This window comes from Phyllobates terribilis, unplaced genomic scaffold, assembly GCF_046119375.1.
Source record: "Phyllobates terribilis strain yellow unplaced genomic scaffold, ASM4611937v1 Scaffold_7__3_contigs__length_470593459, whole genome shotgun sequence".
Taxonomy (NCBI): Eukaryota; Metazoa; Chordata; class Amphibia; order Anura; family Dendrobatidae; genus Phyllobates; species Phyllobates terribilis.
In genome coordinates, this window is record NW_027362767.1 from 46,572,874 (window position 1) to 46,600,766 (window position 27,893).

A 27,893-nucleotide genomic window follows, 5' to 3' on the forward strand; every position below is an offset into this window, starting at 1 on the left:
CTTCAAATTTGCAATGCGACCACATTCACTTGCATTATTTTATGTCAAGGACAAAATTGCCCCCAGCCTAAACCTGGTGATGATCTGCAGCAGCCGGCAGGATTATGGGGGCAGCTTAGCGCAGGGCTGTGCGGTTTCCCTAGGGTGTCATTCACATGGCTGCGTGTTGTTCAGACCGCAGTGCCTGGCCTCGGGTCTCCTCTGAGGCTGTTCCTTCAGGGCAGTACCCCGATAATTGGCCTGAACTAAAAACAAAACATATGGTCACATCAATGGACCCTTGGCGAATTTTCACATAGTTTTTTTTTTTTTTTCTGGCAGAAAAGTTCAAGTAAAACTTAAGTCGATTCATCATTTGCGTCGTCTTTTTTGTCTTCTAGTATTTGTTGCAATTTTTTTTGCTAAAAATTGGTTTATTAATATTGTAAAAAATCAAAAATGCTCTTAAAGGGGTTATCTACTACCTAGACAAACCCCTTCTGAATAAAGCCGTCTCCCCGCTATCGGCTGCTGCGCTCTCACCTTTTGACGCACCTCGGACAGGCAGAAGTGAGCGTGCAGCGGCGGCCACTGATTGGCTGCACGAGGTCACGTGACACAACAATGCCCCACGAGCCCCGGCGCTGACATTGACGGATCAGAGAAGAGTATGGGGTGGTTTAATTTTACACCTTGCTTATAAAGAGGTTTTACAGATGGTGGACAGCCCCTTTAATTGTTGCCTGTTTTGTGCTTTTTTAGAGCAAAAAGTTGCACAATTCATTAAATGTTGCACTAACTGTTAATATTTGCGCCAAAAAATCAGGTGTACAAAAACAAAGCGGGAGGAAAGGGGAACTTAAAGGGTGTTAAAAAAAATAAAATCGGTTTCTTTCACTGACAGCGCTGAGTATTTGAAAGTGAAAGTTACTTTACGGCTGCCATGTCGTGAGGACTGAGGCGAGTCAGTGACGTCATAAGATCGCCTGCTGGGCCGCACACTGAGCGCAGCAGCTTCAGACCTCACATTTTATAGGATAGGTGTCCTCCGTACTGCCTGTTTCTGGAAAGGCCCCCATTACATTCTACATGTAGGTGTCCCCGGCAGCGCCCGTCTAGCGCGCGTTATCAGGCTGCCATGGCAACGCGCGAAGCGACGTCTACGCCCCGCCCCCTAGCGACCGCTGTGCGACCGTAGCCACCAGCAGAGCAACATGGCGGAAGACGGGGAAAGAATCGTGAGACCTAAAAGGATCTTCATCAATAACTTAGACTCTTACGCGGCGCGGAACATCGGGCAGGTAACGGCGGCTCCTAGATTGTGTTGTCTCATGGATGTGGTCGGGGGCGATGCTCTGCAGAAAACAGGGTCAGCTGCGGATCCTGGGCACAGCCGGGAGGTCGGGAGCGATGCTCTGCAGAACACAGGGTCAGTTGCGGATCCTGGGCACAGCCGGGTGGTGGGAGCGATGCTCTGCAGAAAACAGGGTCAGCAGCGGATCCTGGGCACAGCCGGATGGTGGGAGCGATGCTCTGCAGAAAACAGGGTCAGCTGCGGATCCTGGGCACAGCCGGGTGGTGAGAGCAATGCTCTGCAGAAAACAGGGTCAGCTGCCAATCCTGGGCACAACCAGGTGGTGGGAGTGATGCTCTGCAGAAAACTGGGTCAGCAGCGGATCCTGGGCATAGCCGGATGGTGGGAGCGATGCTCTGCAGAACACAGGGTCAGCTGCGGATCCTGGGCACAGCCGGGTGGTGAGAGCAATGCTCTGCAGAAAACAGGGTCAGCTGCGGATCCTGGGCACAGCCAGATGGTGAGAGCGATGCTCTGCAGAAAACAGGGTCAGCTGCCGATCCTGGGCACAACCAGGTGGTGGGAGCGATGCTCTGCAGAAAACAGGGTCAGCAGCGGATCCTGGGCACAGCCGGATGGTGAGAGCGATGCTCTGCAGAACACAGGGTCAGCTGCGGATCCTGGGCACAGCCGGGTGGTGGAAGCGATGCTCTGCAGAACACAGGGTCAGCTGCGGATTCTGGGCACAGCCTTGTGGTGGGGGCGATGCTCTGCAGGATACAGGGTCAGCTGCGGATCCTGGGCACAGCCGGATGGTGGGAGCGATGCTCTGCAGAACACAGGGTCAGCTGCGGATCCTGGGCACAGCCGGGTGGTGGGAGGGACACTCTGCAGAACACAGGGTCAGCTGCGGATCCTGGGCACAGCCGGGTGGTCTGGAGCGTTGCTCTGCAGAAAACTCTAATAGCGCTGCAATACCAGGTACAGCCTGTGGTCGGGGGTGGCGCTGTGCGAGCCCTAGCAAATGAAGTAGCACTCTACAACGCTAAGTATGCGGACATGAAATATGAATAGCATTACTGCCCTAGGAAATAGAAATAAGTGAGAAATCTTAGCGCATAAATTGGTCATGTGGACCTGGTAGCCACGATAAGGCGTTTCTCGTTACCAGGAACCTGCCAACATGAACTCACTAAGGCCTCATTCACATGGCAGTAATTCTGGTACGTGTGGTGACCGTTTCCACACGTACTGGAGACACTGACACACGCAGACCCATTCAAATCTATGAGTCTGTGCACATCAGTGTGTTTCCACAGACCGTGTGTCCGTGTGCTCCACACTCTGACATGTCCGTTTTTTTGCGGATTCACGGTCCACAAAAATGTCTCACGCTGAACACACACAGATGACATCCGTGTGTCATCAATGTGACATGTACCGGCGCCTGGGAATCAGCAGTACAGTTAGCGCTGTTCTCAAGTGCCAGGTGCTTAACGCCGCCCTCATCATGGTTCCCTGCCGATGCTGCGATCAGCATTAGCAGGGAAAATGACGAGGGTAGTAGAGTCTTCTCCCGCAGTGTCCCTGTGTAAAAATAAGAATAATAAAATCCATATACTCACCTGTCTTATGTGTCCCCCGCTGTAATCTTCTGACCACTGACGCCGGAGAGAATGAGCCGCACCGGAGCTGCGCTCAGTGAGTGACAGGACACCGCTCCTGAGCTCTGCGCAGCTTTGGGGCCGCTCCCTACAGCGGCTCATTCTCCTCGGCATCAGTGGTCTGAGCATTATAGCGGGGGGACGTCACCGGACAGGTGAGTATAAGGATTTTATTATTTTATTCTTATTTTTACACAGGGACACTGCAGGAGCAGACACTACTACCCTCATCATTGTCCCTGCTGGCAGGGAACCATGATGAGGGCAGTGTTCAGCACCGGTGCCTGGGAACAGCATGAACTGTACACTGATTCCCAGGCACCGGTAGGTGTGATCCTGATGCGGCACACACGGACACGGAAATCTCCAGTACCGGAAATGTACAGACGTGTGAAACCGGCCTGAGAGACAAAAGTCTGCCGGTTTGTGGGAAAGCAAGATCCTGCTGCAATTAAAACCGCCTGTGGCCTAGAGGCGGAGTGCTCAGCCAAAGCTTATAGATATAAGCAGAAAAAACTGACTGTCACATCCAAAACAAGAAATAGGTGTGAACAGGTGCTTACTAGGAGAAGCTACCTCCATATACAACAAATAAAGTAGCACTCTGCAACTTTAAGTATGCGAACATGAAATATATGAAATTCGAATAGCTCAAGAGGTTTTAATTACAGCAGGATCTTACCTTCCCACACACATGCAGACTTTAGTCTCTAAGAAAGGAAACACATTGTCCGTTTCCCTGTAACGAGAAACGCCTTTCCGTGGCTACCAAGGTCCACATGAATTGGCCAATTTATGAGCTAAGATTTCTCATTTACTTCTATTTTCTACAGCAGTAATACTATTCATATTTCATATATTTCATGTTCACATACTTAACGTTGCAGAGTGCTGCTTTGTCAGTTGTATATGGAGGTAGCGGCTCCTAGTAAGCACATGTTCACACCTATTTCTTGTTTTGGAAGTGCCGTCAGTTTTTTCTGTTTATACCCTCGCACACCCTGTGACATGGCAGCACATCAGTGACATTCTCTGTGTCCTTTTACGGAGCCTCTTCAGCCTCTTTCCTTCCTGTCGCAGTTTCTGTCATCTTGTGTGGCCGGAGCGTCGCTGGAGGAGGCAGAAGAAGGCGCCGAGGAGGAGGAGCAGTCAGTACAGGACGTGGCGGCGGCCGGCGGTGACTCCAGAGCGGGGCTGCTCCAGGTTGTGGGGTCTCTGTCCAAACCTTCAGAGAAGAAGCTGCATTTCCCGCTGGAGTCTTATGTGGTAACGAGTGTCCGTCTCTTCTCTCCACACAGCAGCGCTCCATGCACTTCGGAGGCCAGAGCGCAGCTCCGGAGCTGAGAACGGCCGCTGCACTGCATGGAGCTGATGGGCAGGGGGCCGGGGTCTACCTTACCCATGTGATTACCTCCGGAGATGATGGACGGGGGGAGCCGGGGGTCTTCCCCCACCCATGTGATCTGTGATCATCTCTGGAGCTGATTGGCGGTGGGCCGGGGGTCTGCCCCACCCATGTGATCTGTGATCATCTCTGGAGCTGATTGGCAGTGGGCCGGGGGTATGCCCCACCCATGTGATCTGTGATCATCTCTGGAGCTGATTGGCGGGGGGCCGGGGGTCTGCCCCACCCATGTGATCTGTGATCAGCTCCGGAGATGATGGACGGGGGTGGGGTCTGCCCCACCCATGTGATCAGCTCCGGAGATGATTGACGGGGGGCCGGAAGTATGCCCCACCCATGTGATCAGCTCCGGAGATGGACAGGGAGCCGGGGGTCTGCCCCACCCATGTGATCTGTGGTAATCTCTGGAGCTGATTGGCGGGGGGGGCGGGGGTCTGCCCCACCCATGTGATCTGTGATCAGCTCCGGAGATGATGGACGGGGGGGGCCGTGGGTCTGCCCCACCCATGTGATCTGTGATCATCTCTGGAGCTGATTGGCGGGGGGGCGGGGGTCTGCCCCACCCATGTGATCTGTGATCAGCTCCGGAGATGATGGACGGGGGGGGCCAGGGGTCTGCCCCACCCATGTGATCTGTGATCATCTCTGGAGCTGATTGGCGGGGGGCCGGGGGTCTGCACCACCCATGTGATCTGTGATCATCTCTGGAGCTGATTGGCGGTGGGCCGGGGGTCTGCCCCACTCATGTGATCTGTGATCAGCTCCCGCATCGCTTCTCCTTTCTTCCAGATCTCGAGCAGAGACGAGCTCTTACATCATCTCCTGGAAAGTGACGTCATCGTCTACAACATCACCGAGGACCCCGCACAGATCGAGGAGGCGTCCTGGGCCGTGTCCGGTGGGTGGATCTCTTCTACCATGGTAGATCCCAGCGAGGATCCTGTAATCTGTACATTATTTAAAGGGAAAGTCCATTAAAAGGAATGTTTCTCAGTGTAAATGTCCATGAGTAACTAATGAATGCATAGCAAGCACCGAGACTAGGCAGCACCTAAAGATGTCAGGCGGCCTCCCATCTCCAGGGGTGATCACACTGTGGAGACCGGCATTGTCACCTGCTCATTCTTAAAGGGGCTGGATAATAATAACCCAGACTGGTGGGGGTCCTACATTGTGGCCCTCATGGCTGCTGGATTTACAGTGTTCAGACTTTAGAACAGCACAGCTCCATACACCGTGTAGTGGCCGCTCCCGGTACTACAGCTCGGATCGTATTCACGTCAATAGGAGCAAAACTGTAGTACCTGAGAACGGCCACTACACAATTATGGCACTGTGCTATGCACTGTGAACATCCTGCGCTGGAGGAGCTGCGATCAGCTGATCGGTGCGGGTATTGTGCGTCCGGCCATCACCCGTCTGATATTGATGACCTATTGTAAGGATGGGACAACCCCTTTAATGTGTTAGTAAGCAAAAAACCCAATGGAGAAGATGTCTTAAAGGGGTATTCCCACTTTATAAAATGTTATATCCCTAGAATATGCTATCACTTGATGATTGTGATGATTGGACTTTCAGGACCCCCTCCCATCCTGCACATGAAGGGGCAGCAGGGCCGAATTAGTGTTGAATCTGGGGGGGGATCACGGAGGGGAGTCACTGGGGGGGGGGATCATTGGGGGACCCAACAATGAATGGCGGCAGCCTCATTCCTACCCAGAAAACGTCCAGCAATCCGGCATCCTCAGGACCGCGGTGGTGCCGGATTATCTGGCTGGGATGGCGCAGGGTGAAGGGTCTATGATCGCGCTCCGTCACGTCTTGTATTTTCCAGCTCTTTTCACAGAGATTGAACACTTTGAGAGCCAGAAGTTGTTCATATTAATATCGTCGGTGCTGACCTGGGCTCGGAGCAGACCCCTGGATCCGGTAGGTGGTCCGCAGTCAGTGCGTCGCAGCCGGTAACGTGGACCCCAGAGGTGACACGTTCACGTCTTCTCTCTTTTTAAAGGACGATCCTGAAATCCCTTTCACTGAAGATGATTATCGGAGAAGGAAATGTCACCTAAACTTTAAGGATCACTTAAGTGTTGAGAAGCTGGTGATTAAGATGGGGAAATCTGTGAGTGTTATGTGGGGGGGCACCGGGAAACGCGGCTGACAGACCCCACACTCCTTCCACTGACACAATGATACCCGATTCCTATTGTTACAGGAAGCCAGCAGTGCCACCTGGTGGTGATTGCAGTTACAATTTGCGGTGAATGTTATAACCTATTGATTGAAATTATATTTGTCTTGCACAGAACAAAAGCAAATTTTCCACTTATGTAATTGCCTCCGGGGTCCTGTATGGAGCAGAAGAAGGCATTCTTCATACAGTCTTTAAAGTAAGTCTCTGAGAAGATCCAGAGTCATTCATAGACCCCTCTGAAGAAGGGCGGAGTTGTATCTTGTGTGAGATATCTGTACAATCAGATTGTGATGACTTTCTCTTTGTTTCCTGGGGGCAGGAGGCCTGGATGGGGGAGACGCCCGCATTATCCATCTACGGGGATGGGCAGAATATCGTCCCAATGATACATATTGCGGATCTGGCCGGGTAAAGATCATCCATGGCTTCTTCAGGGCACAGCGCCACCTCTAGACATCGAGCCGTTTCTGGTACTGCAGCTCAATGTCATTGTGAAGGGGTTAAAGGGAATCTATCACCAGGTTTTTGCTTCTCCATCTGAGAGCAGCATAATGAAGGGGCAGAGACGCTGATTCCAGCGATGTGTCACTTACTGGGCTGCTTGCTGTAGTTTTGATATAATCTCTGTTTTTCTGCAGATCTAGCAGTGCTCTAAATGCTGAGCTGTGTATAAACCCGCCCCCACCACTGATTGGCTGCTTTATGTATACACTGTGCATATGCAGCCAATCAGTGTTGGGTGCGGAGTTGGACTACATGTCAGCAGGTTTACTAGTCCTCTAGTAAAAATCTCATGCTGATAAATCAGGGATTTTTATCAAAACTACAGCAAGCAGCCCAATAAGTGATGCATCACTGTAATCAGGGTCTATGCCCCTACATCATTCTGCTCTCAGATTAGGTGGCAAAAACTGTTGACAAATTCCCTTTAAAGCGACCCTCTACCCTGGCACTGAAGTGACTATACGTATAGCTGCTTGCCTCCCACTGCCTCCTCCACTGAGGCCGGCAGCGTTGTGGTCCTCCTGCATTGAAGATGGCACCATAGTGGAGCACAGTGGTCAGTCTGAACCCCAGCGCCCCTACCCTTCCTGTGCTGTGGAGGCATGGTTCAGACTATCCACTGCTCCTGGCCACTACAGGGGCCATCTTGGATGCCGGAGAAGGGTAACGCCAGTATCAGCGGAGGGCACCAGGTGGGGTGACTATGCATGACAAATGTTGGAGGGTCACGTTAAGCTGGTGATGAGGTGCAATACTAAACACAGCCATGTGGACCTGAGCGGCGCTGTTTTCACTACTTCACCGAGGCCCTTTTTTCCATTGATTCAATGAATCCCTATCAATCATATAACACTAAGGAGAGGCCATCAGCTTATATGCTAAGATTCCCATTATAGGGGTATCCAATAGCTCTGACTTCCCCATCAGAGAGTTAGAGCTGCTGCTGATGGGGCGTCCACCGGACACGTGGCAGGTATCAGGCATCTTATCCTAAGTAACAGGACAGGTGAGCAAGAGCTATATATGACAAGGGGCCGACAGAAGCCACATCAGCAGCACGTCGCACCTCGCAGGGGGAAGTGAGAGCCGCTGGGTGACACATGTAATAACGCCTGTATGTGCTGATCACAGCGTGGTGCAGAACATCGTGGACCAGAGGCCGAGGACTCATTACCTGGTGGCCGTGGATGATTCAGCGCACACGCTGGAGGATGTGGTCAAGGTATGGAAATATCATCTATAGAGAGGTCTATAGCCAGAGAATCCAGGATCCGAGCAGCGGCCTGTATATCACTGCGGAGTAAGAGGAGGATTCCCTGCTGTATACCCTGCCGTATGCCCTGCCGTATACCCTGCTGTATACCCTGCTGTATGCTCTGCTGTATGCCCTGCTGTATGCCCTGCTGTATGCCCTGCTTTATACCCTGCTGTATGCCCTGCTGTATACTCTGCCGTGCACCCTGCCGTATATATATCCTGCCGTGTACCCTGCCGTATACTCTGCTGTATATCCTGTATAACCTGATGTACACACATGGTCAAAATTGTTGGTACCCCTCGTTTAATGAAAGAAAAACCCACAATGGTCACAGAAATAACTTGAATCTGACAAAAGTAATAATAAATTAAAAATCTATGAAAATGAGCAAATGAAAGTCAGACATTGCTTTTCTGCTTCCACAGAATTTTTGAAGAAATTAAACTCATGAAATAGGCCTGGACAGAAATGATGGTACCCCTGAAAATAATGTGACAAAAGGGACATGTTAAATCAAGTTGTGTCCACTAATTAGCATCACAAGTGTCTACAATCTTGTAATCAGTCACTGTGCCTGTATATAGGGCTATAGATACTCACTGTGCTGTTTGGCGACATGGTGTGCACCACACTCAACATGGACCAGAGGAAGAAAGGAAAGAGTTGTCTCAGGAGATTAGAAAGAAAATTATAGACAAGTATGTTAAAGGTAAAGGTTATAAGACCATCTCCAAGCAGCTTGATGTTCCTGTGACTACAGTTGCACATATTATTCAGAAATTTAAGATCCATGGGACTGTAGCCAACCTCCCTGGACGTGGCCGCAGGAGGAAAATTGATGACAAATAAGAGAGACGGATAATACGAATGGTAACAAAAGAGCCCAGGAAAACTTCTAAAGAGATTAAAGGTGAACTTCAAGCTCAATGAACATCAGTGTCAGATCACACCATCCGTCGTTGTTTGATCCAAAGTGGACTTCATGGGAGACGATCAAGGAGAACACCATTGTTGAAAAAAATCATAAAAAAGCCAGACTGGAATTTGCCAAACTACATGTTGACAAGCCACAAAGCTTCTGGGAGAATGTCCTATGGACAGATGAGACGAAAATGGAAGTTTTTGGCAAGGCACATCAGCTCTATGTTCACAGATGGAAAAATGAAGCATATCAAGAAAAGAACACTGTCCCTACTGTGAAACATGGTGGAGGCTCTGTTATGTTCTGGGGCTGCTTTGCTGCATCTGGCAAAGGGTGTCTTGAATCTGTGCAGGGTACAATGAAATCTCAAGACTATCAAGGGATTCTAGAGAGAAATGTGCTGCCCAGTGTCAGAAAGCTTGGTCTCAGTCGCAGGTCATGGGTCTTGCAACAGGATAATGACCCAAAACACACAGCTAAACACACCCAAGAATGGCTAAGAGGAAAACATTGGACTATTCTGAAGTGGCTTCTATGAGCCGAGACCTAAATCCTATTGAGCATCTTTGGAAAGAGCTGAAACATGGAAAAGGCAACCTTCAACCACGAGACAACTGGAGCAATTTGCTCATGAGGAGTGGCCAAAATACCTGTCGAGAGGCGCAGAAGTCTCATTGACCGTTACAGGAATCGTTTGATTGCAGTGATTGCCTCAAAAGGTTCTTCAACAAAATATTAAGTTAAGAAGAACCATCATTTCTGTCCAGGCCGATTTCATGAGGTTAATTATTTTTTTAAATTCCGTGGAAGCAGAAAAGCAATGTCTGACTTTAATTTGTTCATTTTCATAGATTTTTAATTTATTATTACTTTTGTCAGATTCAAGTTATTTCTGTGACCATTGTGGGTTTTTCTTTCATTAAACGAGGGGTACCAACAATTTTGACCACGTTTGTATACCCTGCTCTATACATTGCTGTATACTCTGTATACACTGCTGTAGATCCTGCTGTAAACCCTGCCGTATGCCCTGCTGTATACCCTGCTGTATACCCTGATGTATACCCTGATATATACCCTAATAGGGACCTCAGACATGTAACAGAATCATGTAATTCCACCATCTAGTGCCGGCTTAAAGGGCCTGTCCACTATGTATAAATATTTAAAAGAAAAGGCCATTCAGAATAACTTTCCCTGTGAATGTCTGTTCTTGCAGTGTATCAGCACTCACCTGGGACCTGGAAAATCACAGAAAGTATCTAAGGAGGCGGCGTTCCTGAACAAAGAGCTGACGGTAATCAGCGTCCATGTCTCTTCTGTATGACGGACCCTCTATTTATGATGGACCTTCTATGTGACGGACGCTCTGTGTACGACTGACTCTTTGTGTACGACGGACCCTTTATACGACGGACCCTTTATATGACGGACCCCCTGTGTATGATGTCCTGATAAGCGCGGCCTGTCCAGGACCAGTCACATATCCTCATTGTGTTTCAGCAACTGGAGATCGACCATCTGCTGGTGAGCCTGCGGATGGAAGCCGTCTTCTTAAAGGAGAACTTCAACATTCACTGGGTGTCGCAGACCGGGATTGTGGAGAACATCGAATCCATCATCAAGGAATACAAGCAGAGCCGAGGATTACTGGTCAGTGGGGGGCTGAGTGACTGCCGCACCCCAAAACTACACCATCAGCATCTATCACCCATCCACAGATCTATCATCCATCCACGGGACAATCAATGTGATCACTGGGTTCCAAAAGACAGGACCCCACCTATCACAGGGAAGGTTGTCCCACATGTCCCTGCATGGATGGGGGAGTAGCGGCCTGTGCAGCCTTTACTGAACCCACTGTCTATAGGAGCGGCAGCTGTATCAGATGGGCGAGACAGGAAGATGACGAACTATAGTGTGAATTGTGACCAATATCAGGCGGATTCCGGCGTCTCCCCCTCACCATATAGAGATATAGATATTAGGTGTCCATTGGGAGCGGGTCTGGGGTCACCATGCTCAGGGCCGAGGGGGGAGCACTGATCACATTTCCATCTGCATTGTGTTTTTTAGCCGGTACGAATCTGTGTCCTCGGCCCCCCGGCAGCAGGAAAAACAACCGTCTCCAAGATGCTATGCAAGAAATACAAACTGCATCATATCCATATAAAAGACGTCATCACAGAAGCCATCGACAAGCTGGTAAAACATTGCTGCCTCTGTACCGGAGAGGGCGGCCGGGAGAGGCAGAGGGGCTGGTACCCAACTCCCCACACAGGAACGCACATCCCAGACCTCTCTGCCCTCCTCCTCTCACCTCTCTGTGCTCATCCTCCTCTCACCTCTCTGCCCTCCTCTCACCTCTCTGTCTTCCTCCTCTCACCCCTCTGTCCTCCTCCTCCTCTCACCCCTCTGTCCTCCTCCTCCTCTCACCCCTCTGTCCTCCTCCTCCTCTCACCCCTCTGTCCTCCTCCTCTCACCTCGCTGCCCTCCTCTCACCCTGCTGCCTTCCTCCTCTCACCCTTCTGCCCTCCTCCTCCTCTCACCGCTCTGTCCTCCTCCTCCTCCTCCTCTCACCTCGCTGCCCTCCTTTCACCTTACTGCCTTCCTCCTTTCACCCTTCTGCCCTCCTCCTTTCACCCTTCTGCCCTCCTCCTCTCACCCCTCTGTCCTCCTCCTCTCACCCCTCTGTCCTCCTCCTCCTCCTCTCAACCCTCTGTCCTCCTCCTCTCACCCCTCTGTCCTCCTCCTCCTCCTCTCACCCCTCTGTCCTCCTCCTCCTCTCACCCCTCTGTCCTCCTCCTCCTCCTCTCACCCCTCTGTCCTCTTCCTCCTCCTCCTCTCACCCCTCTGTCCTCTTCCTCCTCCTCCTCTCACCCCTCTGTCCTCCTCCTCCTCTCACCCCTCTGTCTTCCTCCTCCTCCTCTCACCCCTCTGTCCTCCTCCTCCTCTCACCCCTCTGTCTTCCTCCTCCTCCTCTCACCCCTCTGTCTTCCTCCTCCTCCTCCTCTCACCCCTCTGTCTTCCTCCTCCTCCTCTCACCCCTCTGTCTTCCTCCTCCTCCTCTCACCCCTCTGTCCTCCTCCTCCTCCTCCTCCTCTCACCCCTCTGTCCTCCTCCTCCTCTCACCCCTCTGTCCTCCTCCTCCTCTCACCCCACTGTCCTCCTCCTCCTCTCACCCCTCTGTCCTCCTCCTCCTCTCACCCCTTTGTCCTCCTTCTCTCACCCCTCTGTTCTCTTCCTCTCACCCCTCTGTACTTCTCCTCCTCTCACCCCTCTGCCCTCCTTCTCCTCTCACCCCTCTGCCCTCCTTCTCCTCTCACCCCTCTGTCCTCCTTCTCCTCCTCTTCTTACCTGTGTGGCCACCTCTATTACTCCTTCACTTCCATCTCTCACAATTCTGCTCCCCGGCCCTCCTGGCCCAGGCTGTACAGCTGCTGCAGAACTACAGCTCCCAGCATCTCCAGCTGCCTACGAATAGTTGTCGTCTCATTTTCCTTACGTTTCACTTCTGAACAATGCATTGATGTCTGTATCTACAATCACATTGTCACTGTCTGTGCTGTAAAGGAACGTATGCTGAAAACTCCTCCAGAAGAGGAGGAAGAGGAAGGAGAGGAAGGGCCAGAAGCCTGGCAGGAACTGCTGGATGGTGCGAGAGAGAGCATGGAGCAGAATGGCGGTATGTCCACATCTCTGCTCCTCCTGTGTACCACAGGTCACAGCAAAGAGTGTGAGCGCAGCTCCGGAGTATAATAGATTGTGAGCCCTCGCGGGCAGGGTCCTCTCTCCTCCTGTACCAGTCGCTGACTTGTTTCTGTTTAAACTATTGTACTTGTTGTCTGCAACGTATACCCCTTTTTCACATGTGAAGCGCCATGGAATTAATGGCGCTATAATAATAACAAATAATAATAATAATAATACAGGATGTAACTCAGGATCAGTAATGTAATGTATGTACACAGTGACTGCACCAGCAGAATAGTGAGTGCAGCTCTGGAGTATAATACAGGAGGTAACTCAGGATCAGTACAGGATCAGTAATGTAATGTATGTACACAGTGACTGCACCAGCGGAATAGTGAGTGCAGCTCTGGAGTATAATACAGGATGTAACTCAGGATCAGTACAGGATCAGTAATGTAATGTATGTACACAGTGACTGCACCAGCAGCATACTGGGTGCAGCTCTGATCAGCTGCTAGTCAGTGTGCTGATTACGGGTGTGGTGGCTGCAGATCCTGCTGTGAGCTCCTGATCTCTGAGAAACCAACACCTCTCCACCTGGGGACCTGCTTTCTCTCTTTCCCAGGGAGGGAGCGGGTTTCTGGGATGAGTGATGGAGCCAAGTCCCAGGCTTCTGCTTCCCGAACCAGGCCGGCGGGGGGCAGAAGAAACCAGCAACCGGCCTGCACATCAGAGGACTCGGGGGTGAGACGCTGCACCAGGAGTTGCAGCAATGTGGCTCCTACTCCCCCCGGGATTGTGGAGACCCCCAGAAGCCACAAGGCTTCCAGCATGGAGGAAAAGCCTGACAGCGGCGTGCAAGATGGCGCTCCTTCCGGAGGAAAGCTGAGTGCTCACGGAGGTGAGGCCGACCTCCCTGAGGGGGAATGGGCGCTGCAGGGACCCCGGGAGTCTGTGTCCTCCTATGTCTCCCGGGTCATGATCCGCCTCCGTGAGTATGAAGATGCCAGTAAGCTCATCAGGAGGCTCCGGGAGGAGCTGAGCTGCACAAGCGCCAAAGCTGCGGGGGCCTCCAAACCAAGGAAGGCAAAACTCCAAGTCGAGGTAAAAAGACTGAGCAGTGAAATTCAACGCCTGGAACTTAGGAAAGCCACCATCAGAGAGCAGAGTGGTCCTTTCAAAGAAAAACTTATAAATGAAGACCGCTAGAGAGAAATGGCTGATACCAGAGAGCAAAGGCAGATAGGGCTGCAGCCTGAGAGCCAGGTGGATGATGAGAGTGATGATGACCAGCAGCAAGCCCCACCTGGCAGCCTGCAAAGTCACCCGCAGGCCACGTGCAGCGAGCTCCCTGCAGGACAGGCGACAGTGACATCCGGTCGCAGTTCTGCCGGCTCTGGGGAGGACAGTGACAGCAGCGGCCAGGGAGGGGCGCTAATGGCTCCTGGAGTCCCCAGTGTGCCTCCAAAACTTCCATCTTGGTGACGATCTACCAGAAGAGGCACCTGGGGGCCACAAAAAGGCAAAGAAGACCAAGCCAAAGCTGCAGGAAGCGGTAAGATACGTATATGGCCCCCTCCCTGTACCCCCTGAGTCGGCGGCAGGCTCAGCTCGCTGTATAAGCCCCGTTGCCCAGCCCAGCCCGGGTTCTGCTGTGGATCCGGTGCAAAGGCGCGGGGAGATTACAGAGCGCGGTAGTGAGGCGCAGAGCTCCGTCTCTGCTTGTAGTAGCGGGGACGCAGCAGGAGGTGCATCAGCCGAGAGGCTGGACAGTGAGGGCGGCCCGGCGGCGGGTGTTCCGTCAGGCCACGATGCTGTGGTGCGCTCCTCAGTGGGAGGGGGGAGCAGCCCGGTGTCGGGGGCAGCTCCGGTAGCCTCGGCGCCTCTGAATGCTGTTGCCGCTGATCACTTAGTTGAGAAGCGGCGGCAGTGTGAGGGGGCAGTTGGGGCTGAGCGTTCCGGTCCTCCCACCAAAGTGCTATTTTGTGTTGGCGTCGCTGGTCCGGAAGATCCTGATGCTAAAGATCAGCGGCGCCTAACTGCAGCTAGAGATCAGCGGCACATTATACCAAATGCCAAACAGCGGAAATTACCGACCGATGATGTGGAGGGCACACATAAGACCGGGGGTGAGGTCGCCTCCAGTTCTATGGAGGTGACTGAACCCCTTGTGCCTGATGCGGAGGTCAAAAGGTCATCCACCATTGTTACTGGTCCAGCAGGAATGAATGTGGTGGTGGAGGTGAATGAGGATAATTCATTGTCTAGTGGTGTGGTTGCTGGTTTGGTGGAGGGTGAGATGGAGGTGGGTAATGGTGATACTGTTGGGGCTGATGTGGTCACTGGTCCGGTTGCCCCCCCGGCGGTGGCAACACCTGTCCAAAGTTATGCCAGTGTCACCTCCGGGGCAAATAGGGCATCCTCCTCGTCTCCGGGCTTTGGGGACGGCATGTTGCAACGGCGCCTTCTGGAGGCTCTAAAGAAGGGGGAGAGATCACTAATGGTAGAGGGTCGAGAGGTTGATCTATCCTTCTGGATAGAGAGGCATGGCCTCGGGGCCTTCCGAGAGCAAAAAGGGGGAGATACAGTGTGGTCCCTCCCAACAGCCGGGCCAGGCAGTGTGCGTAGGAATGTGGTCCGTCTTCGGTGAAGGGGCAGTGATGCATGTCCGCCAAGGTCTAAAGTTGTGGAGCTCCTGCTGAGGATGGGCTTCAAGGCGATTGACATCTACGCCTTGATACATCCCTATTCCACGCCTGAGTTTGATGTCAGCTTTGTTCGGCCGGAGGGGCTTGAGCTCTTCTGGGCGAATTATGAGTTGGCAAAAAATGAGCCCGGCTGGCGAGACTTTGCCGTTCAGGCAGTGTCTCGCCAAAACCAGATCAAGAAAGTGACCGTGATGACTTGTAACGAGTCGCTTTCTTGCTATGACATCATGACGTGGCTTGGTCGGTATGGAGAGGTGGTGGAGATGCCAAAGAAAAACCGCGACGAGTTTGGTATCTGGTCAGGGGCCTGGACGTTTATGGTAAAACTTAAGCGTTCAGGTGGTACGGTTGCCCACATTCCATCGTCTGCCTTCCTGGGTAGGGATCGTATCCTGGTCTTCTACCAGGGGCAACCGAAGCTCTGTCACAGGTGCGGCGACCCCACACACTTCAGTGCAAACTGCACCGTGCAGAAATGCGCGTTGTGTGGGGGTGTCGGCCATCTTGCCGCCTCTTGTGTGGAGATTAGGTGCCACCTGTGTGGTGAGTTAGGCCACCCATTCAGCCGTTGTCCTCGCTCCTTTGCTAATGCAGTCGAGACCCCGGTGGGAGTAAGCCGTGAGGCCGATTCTGCTGGAGAGGGGACTAGCAGGGGTGGGGGAGCTGAGGGACCAGGGAAGAAAAGCAATAAAAAGACGCCTGCCCAGCTGAGGCGTCTAGACAAGCGCAGACAGGAGAGGGAGCGGGGCGAGCCCCAGACTACCGGGGCAGCCCCTGTCCTGGATGCCAGTGTTGCTGCTGAGGCCCCGAGGGATGATGAGTTGGATGAGGAGGTCAGGAGGATCCACAGGGAGGAAACCGCCTCTGCCTCAGAATCCTCCCATTATGAAAGTATGGATGAGGATAATAAGCGGTGGCTAGAGAACAAGCGTAAGCTCGGCACCAAAAAGAAGAAAAAGAAGGGGGATAAAACATCTTCTCCCGCTCTGAACAAGGAAGGTAAAACCGACTCCACTCTGGTTGGTCTTTCTAACCGGTTCCAAGCCCTTGATAACATCTCTTCCTCTGAGGAGAAGGCCGAGGGTGAGGTTCCGGCTTCAGCGGAGCTTACAGGGGGTGCCGAGTCTCCTTCTCCTGGGGATGCAGGGTCCTTGGGGGGAGGGACTGGTCCAGAGTCCGGAGACGAGGACGAGAAAAGAAGGAAAAATGTGGGAATGGACACCTCTGTGTCATTAAAGAGGGGGAAGGATTCCTCGTCTGAGGCAGAGGGTAAGGGGAGTGGGAAGAAGAAAGCCATCTAACTCAATCACCAATGATGGCGGTACCCACTCCGTTGACGCTGGCTTCCATTAATGTCGCCAGCATTAAGTCAAATATGGCTAGATTTGCGGCCTTTGATTTTCTCAGCCGGGTTGAAGCTGACATTTTCTTTTTGCAAGAGACCAGGCTGCCAAATATGGCAGAGGTGTTTATAGCTAAGAGGGAGTGGAGACTCGGGCCCTCCTATTGGTCTCTTGCGGCCGAGCCGTATAGCGGAGTGGCGGTCCTTTTTACCGCACCGGTAGAATGCCGACGGGTTATTGAGTTAGAAATGGGGAGGTGCCTGATATTAGATGTCCTCATGAAGGGACAGGAGCTTCGGCTCATTAACATTTATGGTCCCCAATCTAAGTGGGACCGGAAGTGTCTCTTTACGAGGATCAAGCCCTACCTTTTTACGAGTCGGCAGGTCGTCTTTGGAGGGGACTTCAACACTGTCACGAGGCCCCGGGATAGAGGAGGTTCCAGAGACAAGCTGACTTATGATAGCGTCGCCCTTAATAGTATAGCTAGTGAGGCTCGCCTGGTGACTGTCCACATCCGGCACACCGCAGGCCACGAGGGGTTCACCTATCATAGAGGTAACTGTAGGTCCAGGATAGACAGGTTTTATTTAAAGGAGGAAGCCGTCTCTTCAGCAGTATCTGTTGTTGAGGTGGAGTTCTCCGATCACTGTATGATTTTGTTTTCCCTGAATGTTACAGAGACCCCCCGGATGGGAAGAGGCTTTTGGAGGCTCAATTCATCTCTCTTGGAAGAAGCGGAGATAAGACAGTCCTTTGAGGATTTTCTTCAGAGCCAGGTACCCTTACTGGATCTTTGTAGTAGTAAGTCAGAGTGGTGGGAGATGTTCAAGAAAAGGGTGGCGAGATTCTTCCGCCAGCTCTCGAGCCTCAGGAGCCTGGACAGGTATCGCCTGTATCAGGGCCTGAGGAGGAAACTCGAGCATCTTGTCTCAACTGGAGGTAGCCGCGAGGAGATCTCCAGAGTGAAATCTTTGCTAATGAGGTGTCAGTATGATAGACACGCATCTTTGGTTTTTGAGAGGGATTACGGGAAGTACCGCTCGCCCGACCCTTACAGAAACTGCAAGATGTCAGTGAATAGTAAAGTTGTTACAGGACTGGTTGACACTGCAGGGTCCCTGAAAAGATCCAGATCAGGGATCCTGGAGGTCGTCAGATCCTTCTACTCTCACCTCTTGGGGAAGAGGGATCTGGATTGGGATGAGATGTCGGCTTTTCTGGCTGAAGCCGTCCCCGAACCAGGGGTAGACCCCTCTCTTGGCGTTTTGACAGAGATGATCAGGGAAGAGGAAGTTAAGTTGGCGATTGAAGGGCTTGCCCTAAAGAAATCTCCCGGTCCGGATGGCTTAACATCTGAATTCTATAAGACCTTTAAGGACGCCTTGGTTCCCCTCTTGACTGAGGTATTCATTGAGTGTCTTTCCTCGGGCACTCTGCCAAAGTCAATGAGGAGGTCTGCCCTGATCATCTTGTCAAAGGGTAAGGACCCATCTTGCATTGAGAATTGTCGTCCCATAGCGCTTCTCAATGCAGACAGGAAGGTTTTGGCAAAGGTGCTGTTTAATCGGCTGGTGAAATTTGCACCCCAGCTCCTTTCGGGGGCCCAGCATTGCTCTGTTCCGGGCCGCAGTACAATTAGTGCTGTACTCTGTCCGAGAGGCGGTGGAGCAGGGTAGGGCTGGCCACTGGAAGGGGTACATGCTGTCATTGGACCAGGCAAAAGCATTTGATCGGGTTAATCATGAGTACCTCTGGTCTGTCCTTCTGAGGTATGGCTTGCCGGGGGGGTTCGTTGATTGGCTTAAGACCTTGTACGCTGGGGCAGAGAGTTTCTCGCTTGTGAACGGTTGGATTGGCAGCTCTTTTGAGGTTGGGTGTGGTGTTCGCCAGGGTTGTCCCTTGAGCCCGCTACTGTACGCGTTTTCGATTGACCCACTTCTTAGGAGGGTGGAGCGTGGACCGTTAGCTGGGATCGGGATGGACCGGGCAGCACCGGAAGCCACTCTGAGAGTGGTGGCGTATGCCGATGACGTCACCGTTTTTGTTTCCTCTGATGGGGAGGCAGAATGGCTGATGTCAGAGGTAAATCGCTACTCGGAGGCATCCGGGTCTAAGATCAACCGGGATAAGTGTGAGAGTCTCTGGCTGGGAGGAGGAGATCCTGGTTTTGATCTCCCGGACACCCTTCCAGAACCCAAAGTCTCTGCAAAAGTTCTTGGCATCGAATTTGGCCACGGGGATTACCCCAAACAAAATTCGGACAGCAGGCTAGAGATCGCCACTCAGAAGGTGAACCAATGGAAGGGTTGGTCTTTGACCCTAAGGGAAAGGGTAAACCTGATCAAAACTTACCTGCTCCCTTTGCTGATCTATCTGGGCAGTGTGTGCATCTTGCCAGAGCCTCTCTGGACTCGGGTCTACAGTTTGTTCTTTCAACTGTTATGGGGGAATAGACTGAACCTGGTCAAGAGGGAGGTTACTTACCGTACGAGGAGACTAGGAGGGTTGGGTATGGTCAACCCTGTGGTATTCCTTGTGAATACCTTCATTAAGATCAATATTGCAAACCTCTGGAAAGAGAGGGCTCCTCCGTGGGTATTCTCCTGTAAGGGATGGTTTCAGCCTTTCTTCCAGGAATGGGAGACAGGAGGGCAAGTGAAGGATCTCCGCACACCGCATGGACATCTCCCGGCTTACGCTGCCGTGGTTCTGAAGGTAATTCGCCGGTGGGGTCTGGGAATGTGGGAGGTCAGGACTCTGCCAAGGAAGCTCCTTGACAAAAGGGTTCTGTTGACCCATTTTCAGAGGCCTCTGGCGCTCAGGGATTGCCCAAGTCTGGATCTTGGGGTGGGTCTGCATCTTTTGAATTCTATAAGGATCCCCTCGAAGGTTTGGGACTTGGCTTGGCGCTGCTTCCATGGGAAACTGTGTGTGAGGGACAATCTGAAGTGTAGGAGCTCTGAGGACAGGAACTGTCCTCGGGAGCATTGTGGTACCATGCTTGAAAGCATGGACCACTTCCTGCTTCGTTGTCCCTTTAACAGAGGTGTACAACAGGGTGGGCGCCTCCATTGGCTGGCCCCGGCTGGCCGGTCTCTCTTATGCGGAATGGGCCTATGGAGCATTCGGGGACCTGGGTTGTCGGGACCGCTGCACCTTATTTCTAGTTAGCGCAGTGGTTAGGTATCACACGTGGAACGCACGGTGCTTAGTATCGACGCAGCGGAAAATCCTCCCAGTGGACGATGTGTTTAGGACCATACTCAGTGACCTGGTGAAGGTGCTTTCTCTGGAGTATGAGAGACTGGGTACACGGAGGGCCGCTCTCCTCTGGAGGGGCTTTTCTTTTAGTGTGCCCTAGTCTGGTCGTCTCCTCTCCTGGTGGTGGGCTGCTGCTGACACCATAGATTTTTGTTTTATTGATCAGTAGACAGTGATGTAGGGCTGCAGGCGCCTAACTTGGGCTTTGTCAGTTGTGGTTATTGTATTGTGTGTTATTGTATTGTTTGTTTCTGTATATATTGTATATATGGGTTTGGGTGTAGCTGTTAGGTTGGGTGGAGGGAAAAGGGGGGAGGTGGGTTCATCTTGTGGGACACTGGTTATTTGGGTGAAAAACTGGCACTGCCTGATGTGGACTATGGACGTTGGACTGAGGCATGAGGCGCAGGACCAGCTCTCAGGTCAGTGCCGGGGAGGGACTGGTGGGCTCGAGTGTGGGGTGTTTTGTTTTGTCTTGTATATATTTGTATAGTTAGTGTTTATTTTATTTATAAAAAAAAAAAAAAAAAAAAAAGAAAAGAATATATATATTAGTTTGTATATAATTTGTCGGTTATTGTTTATTATATTGTTATTTTTTTGTTTGGTAACCGGACCAGATGTCACAGTGTAAGTAGTTATTATTGTGTATATATGTATAATATGTATGTGAGGAGAGAGAGAGCGGCTGGACCAGTTCATTACATTGTTTATTTTCTGGTTATTAATTTAGTTATGTTTCTGTTATTATTATTGTTATGTTTTTCATTTTTATAATAAAAGATCTACAGGATGTAACTCAGGATCAGTAATGTAATGTATGTACACAGTGACTGCACCAGCAGAATAGTGAGTGCAGCTCTGGAGTATAATACAGGATGTAACTCAGGATCAGTAATGTAATGTATGTACACAGTGACTGCACCAGCAGAATAGTGAGTGCTGCTCTGGAGTATAATACAGGATGTAACTCAGGATCAGTACAGGATCAGTAATGTAATGTATGTACACAGTGACTGCACCAGCAGAATAGTGAGTGCAGCTCTGGGGTATGATACAGGATGTAACCCAGAATCCGTACAGGATCAGTAATGTATGTACACAGTGACTGCACCAGCAGAATAGTGAGTGCAGCTCTGGAGTATAATACAGGATGTAACTCAGGATCAGTAATGTAATGTATGTACACGGTGACTGCACCAGCAGAATAGAGAGTGCAGCTCTGGAGTATAATACAGGAGGTAACTCAGGATCAGTTCAGGATCAGTAATGTAATGTATGTACACGGTGACTGCACCAGCAGAATAGAGAGTGCAGCTCTGGAGTATAATACAGGATGTAACTCAGGATCAGTACAGGATAAGTAGTGTATGTACACAGCGAGTGCGCTATATTAATATTTCCATACGTCTCCCGTGCATTACAGGGCGCCTGGATGACAGCTACGTGATCCGCTTCATGAGGGAGAAGCTGAAGTCCATGCCGTGTCAGAACCAGGGTTTTGTCCTGGATGGATACCCGAAGACCTATGAACAAGCTAAGGAGCTGTTTAGATGTAGGTGTTCTCGTTCCCTGTAGCTGCGATCATCTCTATGTAAAGCGTTCTCATCCTCCTGTACATCCTCTTTGATTGTTTTTTAGCAGAAGAAGGTGAAGAAGAGGAGGAGAGCAGGAGTAAGGCCCCTCGCTTTGATAAGACCATCACTCCAGGTGGGTACAGAGGGACAGTTGTGCTGAGGTTTTACTTTAGACAATCCCCTTTATAAGGAGCTGGGAAAAGCGAGTAGCTGCAATCCATAGATGAACCTGGCAAGTTTGGAGACCACCCGACAGGCTGGATTTCCCCCTAGCTAATTATGGTGAACATTCAGATCAGTGGCGACGTTCACACCTGGCAGACCCTTATCTCTTTTTTTGCACGGCGGAGCAATCAGGAAAGTTACTGATGCCGTCTCATATGCTCATGTTGCCCCTCCGCCATTAGACTTCTGGAGAATAGTCCGGGTCTAAAGACGTCCGATTTCAACAAAATCATTCCACCCTCTAATATGTGTGTTGGGGTCCAGCTTCTGCCGTAGGTGAAAGAACGATAAGGCTGTTGGATTTCAATAGGCCCAATCCTTTTGTTCTCAGCGGAGATGAGCGGAGAGCAGAGTTGTCTGGCAGCGGCTTGTTTTCCTCTCCTCATCCAGAATACGTGCACTCTCGGCCAAGTGGAGCATGCGTGTGTTTGAGAAGATCAGGATCTAATGTTTGATTATTATTTTTTCTATAGATTTTGTTATTTCATTGGACGCATCTGATGAATTTCTTAAAAACCGGGTGATTAATCTCCCGGAGAGCACGGTGGCCGGCACCCATTACTCTCAGGATCGGTTTCTGCGCTCTCTCGCCACATTTCGGGACTTGAATACGGAAGACGAAACCGTTCTGAACTATTTCGATGAAGCTGAAATCCACCCTCTGCACATTGGTAGGTCCTGTGAATGTTACCAGCACGGTACATGGGCAGCACCCAGCTATGGTGGGCTGAGTCCGCTGTCCCTATGGGCAGGGTGGGCCTGTACAAAGCTCCTGTTACCTATAGAGAGGCCAGCAGGAGAGTCACGTCTCGTATCTCACTAAGTCCCCCATACACTTTAGCTGCAGAACCTGCTGATATCAGGGGGACTCTACTGTATATGGGGGTCCCCGGCTCTTTCGTGACATCACGATTTCAGATGCTGAGAGTCGGGGTGATAACTGCGGCCTGAACATTAGTTCAGCAGACAGCTTTCTACAGTGTGTGGAGGGCTTAAGCTTATGTTCACACTGAGTTTCCCGATGTGGATTTTACAGTCGATTCTGCTGCAAAATCAATATAAAAATGCTTAAAATACTATAATAAATGAGTGAGCTTCCTATTGATTTCATGTACTACAAAAAAATGCTGCAAACCGCTGTGAGTGAATCTCGCCTTACATCGCATGGAAGAAGAGAAGGGGACATGGTGATGTGCAGCAGCCCCCCGGAGGAGGGGCCCGACTGTGTGTGACTACGGGGTCTGCTATGTGTGCTCCACTGATACCACTCATTATTTTTTAACACAGATGTTTCTAAAGATGACGATCCCGAATATAAAGCCGTTATAAAGCAGATTACTAAGGAGGTTGGGGAACCGAGGAACTACGGACTGACCCCAGAGGAGATGGCAGAGCTGGAGAAGAAACAGGCGGAGGAAAGCCTTACCCGTGAGGCAGAAAGGGTGGCTGAAGTAAACAGGCTGGAGGCTGAGGAGGAAGCCGAGAAGATCGCCCGATGGGAGGAGTGGGTGAGTCGGGCCGTCAGAGTCATCTCAGGCGTATATCCTCAGAATATTCTATAGATGTCTGATAGGTGCAAGTCCGACCTCTGAAGAACGGGGCCCCGTCGTGTGCTGCTGTGAATGGAGAGGCGGCTGCACCAATCACTTCTATGGGAGCGCGGCCCCCTGGACATTCACAGAGTGGCCCCATCTACATTCACTGCACGGCCCCCCTCTACATTCAAGGCGCAGTCCCCCTCTACATTCACGGCGCGGCCCCCCCTCTACATTCACGGCGCGGCCCCCCCTCTACATTCACGGCGCGGCCCCCCCTCTACATTCACGGCGCGGCCCCCTTGTTGTCTCCAGCTGTCGACAGCAGCTGCGTGATCTCCTTTACCATTCGGCATCCCAGGTTCGGCTTATGATTAGCCGAGCCGGCAAACGTCATCTGTGCGGCACCGAAGTGTTCGGCTCATCTATACTTCTGGGTTATAACCCCACACTACAAGTCACATCCATCTCTAACATTACAGAACAGTCGCCTCGAAGAGGTAAAACGCCAAGAGCATGAAATGCTGGAAGCCCAGTCTGTTCCTTTAAGGAATTACTTAATGAAGAACATCATGCCGACGCTGATAGAGGGGCTGAACGAATGCTGCAAAGTCCGACCCGACGACCCTGTCGATTACCTGGTAAGATCTCACTCGGTCGCAGGATGTTCTGACTCCTCCAAAAACTGAAAAATAACCATGGACTTTATTGAACTATTGATTCATCCTCCATTAAAACTGTCAGGGAGCTGGACCCCTGGATCTCTCATTAAAAAGGTTTTCCCCATCTCCAATATCCTATCCCAGTATGTAGTAGGTGTAATAATAATAATAATATTAGCAAATACCCCCTTTTAGAAATGTAGTATAGTTCTTCTGATTCGCTATGTCACTTACCCCGTGTGCAGGCATTGCGTAGCTTTGGTATCCGTGGTTACGACCACTCATATGGTGACAGTTAGCTGTTAATTGTGATAACCATAGATACCTAAGGTCCTGCAATGCCTGCACATGAGGAAAGAGACAAAATGAATCCGAAGAACTATACTACATTTCTAATTGGAGATATTTGCTAATATTATTATTACACCTACTACACTGTGTTCCAAATTATTATGCAAATAATATTTTCTCTGATTTTCCCAAATTACCTATATGAATTGCAGTCATTGTAATTTTCCAGTCAAATAACTATTAGAGTACAATTGAAAGGTTTTGGTACAAACTGTCTATGATAACAGTATATTTAAAAAAAAATAAAACACTCAAACTGCACTCAAAATGCATGTTCCAAATTATTATGCACAGCAGAGTTTTCAACCTTTTCATTTTAATAAAGATAAAAAAAATGGTCATTTTTGAAATTATAAGCATTAGCAGGTTATTACAAACTGAAATCAAACAGTTTTCAACTCAAAACTTTATTCTAGGTGATGTCACATTTGCACATAGGACCCCTTGTTCGAAAGGAGCTTCTGAACTCTCTCGTCCATTGAATTTGTCAGGTTTTGGATGGTTTCTGCTTCAATTGTTTTGCATGAGGACAGAATACCCTCCCAGAGCTGTTGCTTAGATGTGAACTGCCTCCCGCCATCATAGACACTCCTTTTGATGATGCTCCAGAGGTTCTCAATGGGGTTGAGGTCAGGGGAGCATGGGGGCCACACCATAAGTTTGTCCCCTTTTATGCCCATACAGCCAGAGATGCAGATGTGTTATGTGCAGCATGAGACGGGGCATTATCATGCATGAAAATGATCTTGCTGCGGAATGCACGGTTCTTCTTCTTGAACCATGGAAGGAAGTGCTGTTTGAGAAACTCAACATACATTATGGAGTTCATCTTTACCCCTTCAGGGATCCTAAAAGGGCCAACAATCTCTCTCCCCATGATTCCAGCCCAAAACATTACTCCACCTCCTCCTTGTTGGCGCTGTAGCAGTGTTTGCATGGGGTGTCCATCAACCAGCCATCCTCCACTCCATCCATCTGGACCATCGAGATTATTTCATGCATGATAATGCCCCGTCTCATGCTGCACATAACACATCTGCATCTCTGGCTGCTATGGGCATAAAAGGGGACAAACTTATGGTGTGGCCCCCATGCTCCCCTGACCTCAACCCCATTGAGAACCTCTGGAGCATCATCAAAAGGAGTGTCTATGATGGCGGGAGGCAGTTCACATCTAAGCAACAGCTCTGGGAGGGTATTCTGTCCTCATGCAAAACAATTGAAGCAGAAACCATCCAAAACCTGACAAATTCAATGGACGAGAGAGTTCAGAAGCTCCTTTCGAACAAGGGGTCCTATGTGCAAATGTGACATCACCTAGAATAAAGTTTTGAGTTGAAAACTGTTTGATTTCAGTGTGTAATAACCTGCTAATGCTTAGAATTTCAAAAATTACCATTTTTTTGTTCTTTATTAAAATGAAAAGGTTGAAAACTCTGCTGTGCATAATAATTTGGAACATGCATTTTGAGTGCAGTTTGAGTGTTTTATTTTTTTAAAAATATCCTGTTATCATAGGCAGTTTGTACAAAAACCTTTCAATTGTACTCTAATAGTTATTTGACTGGAAAATTACAATGACTGCAATTCATATAGGTAATTTGGGAAAATCTGAGAAAATATTATTTGCATAATAATTTGGAACACAGTGTACATTGTGCAATAGGATCTTGGAGATGGGAATACCCCTTTAATAACTTCAATATCATAAGCCTGACAAGCCATAATTTACAAGTTTCCATGGTTTCTGCTGTTGCCCCTGTGCCTGGGGCGCAGTTTGCTTCATACTGACCTATCAGTGCTGCAGGTACCAGCGAGGCATCATTACCAATATATATAGTTTGCTGCCCCTAGTGGCCGGCTTGTGATGTAGCAATATCTGTATAAAGGGTTTCTACCAAGCAGCGATGCTCCAAGATCAGCAGCTTTCCCTGAGCACACACTTCCCTGCAGCAGAAATGCAGCGCTACTTGGCACCCGTTCAGATGCAGCAAGCAGACCCTGCGGCCCCCGTCTGACTGCCCCGTCCCTCAGGTCCTTCATATTGTTATGTATGGAGCACAGGGAAACTCTGACTCCTCTCACTGCTGAGCCCTGTGCACTCTTCTCTCCTTACAGGCAGAATATCTGTTCAAGCGAAACCCTCAGATAGAATGAAGACGTCTCTGTAGGTTTCCTGTCCAATAAAAAGCCGCACAACATGAAATCCAGTGTAAAGTGTTTCCTTACAGGATGGAAGAGGTGAGAAGAGTCCGATCTCCGGAGACCATCGGATCCAATAAATAGTCATAGGGTGACATAAGCCGATCATCAAGGTGGCACGCACCGGGTAGCGAGGGAGCGGGCAGTGAAGGGAGCGGGCAGTGAAGGGAGCGGGCAGCGAAGGGAGCGGGCAGCGAAGGGAGCGGGCAGCGAAGGGAGCAGGCAGCAAGGGAACCTGAACTGGTGACAGCGGGAAAATAGTCAAGCGTAAGGTATATTGCAGGTCTTGTGGCGGTTCCCAGTATACAGCAGGTCTTGTGGGGTGTTGCCCGGTATACGGCAGATGTTGTGGCGGTTCCCAGTATACAGCAGGTCTTGTGGGGTGTTCCCAGTATATGGCAGGTCTTGTGGGGTGTTCCCAGTATACGGCAGGTCTTGTGGGGTGTTGCCCGGTATACGGCAGGTGTTGTATACGGGAGGTCTTGGGGGTGTTCCCGGTATACAGCTGGTCTTGTGGGGTGTTGCCGGTATATGGCAGTTGTTGTATACGGGAGGTCTTGTGGGATGTTCCCGGTATACGGCAGGTCTTGTGGGGTGTTGCCCGGTATACGGCAGGTGTTGTATACGGGAGGTCTTGGGGGTGTTCCCGGTATACAGCTGGTCTTGTGGGGTGTTGCCGGTATATGGCAGGTGTTGTATACGGGAGGTCTTGTGGGGTGTTCCCGGTATATGGCAGGTCTTGTATGCGGCAGGTCTTGCAGGGTGTCACCGGTATACGGCAGGACATGTGGGGTGTTCCCGGTATACGGCAGACCTTGTGGCGTGTCCTCGGTATACGGCAGGTGTTGTATACGGCAGGTCTTGTGGGGTGTTCCCGGTATACGGCGGGTCTTGTGGGGTGTTCCCGGTATACGGCAGATCTTGTGGGCTGTTGCCCGGTATACGGCAGATCTTGTGGGGTGTTCCCAGTATACAGCAGGTCTTGTGGGGTGTTGCCGGTATACAGCAGGTCTTGTGGGGTGTTCCCGGTATACGGCAGATCTTGTGGGGTGTCCTCGGTATATTACAGGTGTTGTATACCGAAGGTCTTGTGGCGTGTCCTCGGTATAC

The 27,893-nt window shown here is 50.7% G+C and overlaps 1 protein-coding gene across 1 annotated transcript; it reads left to right on the forward strand.

Moving 5' to 3' along the window:
• Positions 1-1,031: 1,031 nt before the first annotated feature.
• AK7 (adenylate kinase 7) lies at positions 1,032-26,787 on the forward strand. The gene is made up of 18 exons (XM_073638522.1): positions 1,032-1,280; positions 4,018-4,203; positions 5,132-5,240; positions 6,180-6,274; positions 6,357-6,467; positions 6,652-6,735; positions 6,859-6,947; positions 8,175-8,265; positions 10,443-10,520; positions 10,727-10,876; positions 11,300-11,428; positions 12,797-12,908; positions 21,658-21,786; positions 21,873-21,941; positions 22,507-22,704; positions 23,321-23,541; positions 24,051-24,209; positions 26,700-26,787. Exons 1-18 carry the CDS (start codon positions 1,194-1,196, stop codon positions 26,736-26,738), a joined length of 2,136 nt encoding a protein of 711 aa, XP_073494623.1. The 5' UTR covers positions 1,032-1,193; the 3' UTR covers positions 26,739-26,787.
• Positions 26,788-27,893: the final 1,106 nt, after the last annotated feature.

Excerpts from the sequence above, each read along its gene's own strand:
- AK7 (XM_073638522.1), top strand. The coding sequence starts at position 1,194 with ATGGCGGAAGACGGGGAAAGAATCGTGAGACCTAAAAGGATCTTCATC. Across the intron at positions 11,429-12,796 it reads CAGAAGCCATCGACAAGCTG|GAACGTATGCTGAAAACTCC; the intron begins GTAAAACATTGC and ends TGTGCTGTAAAG. Across the intron at positions 23,542-24,050 it reads TCGCCCGATGGGAGGAGTGG|AACAGTCGCCTCGAAGAGGT; the intron begins GTGAGTCGGGCC and ends CTAACATTACAG.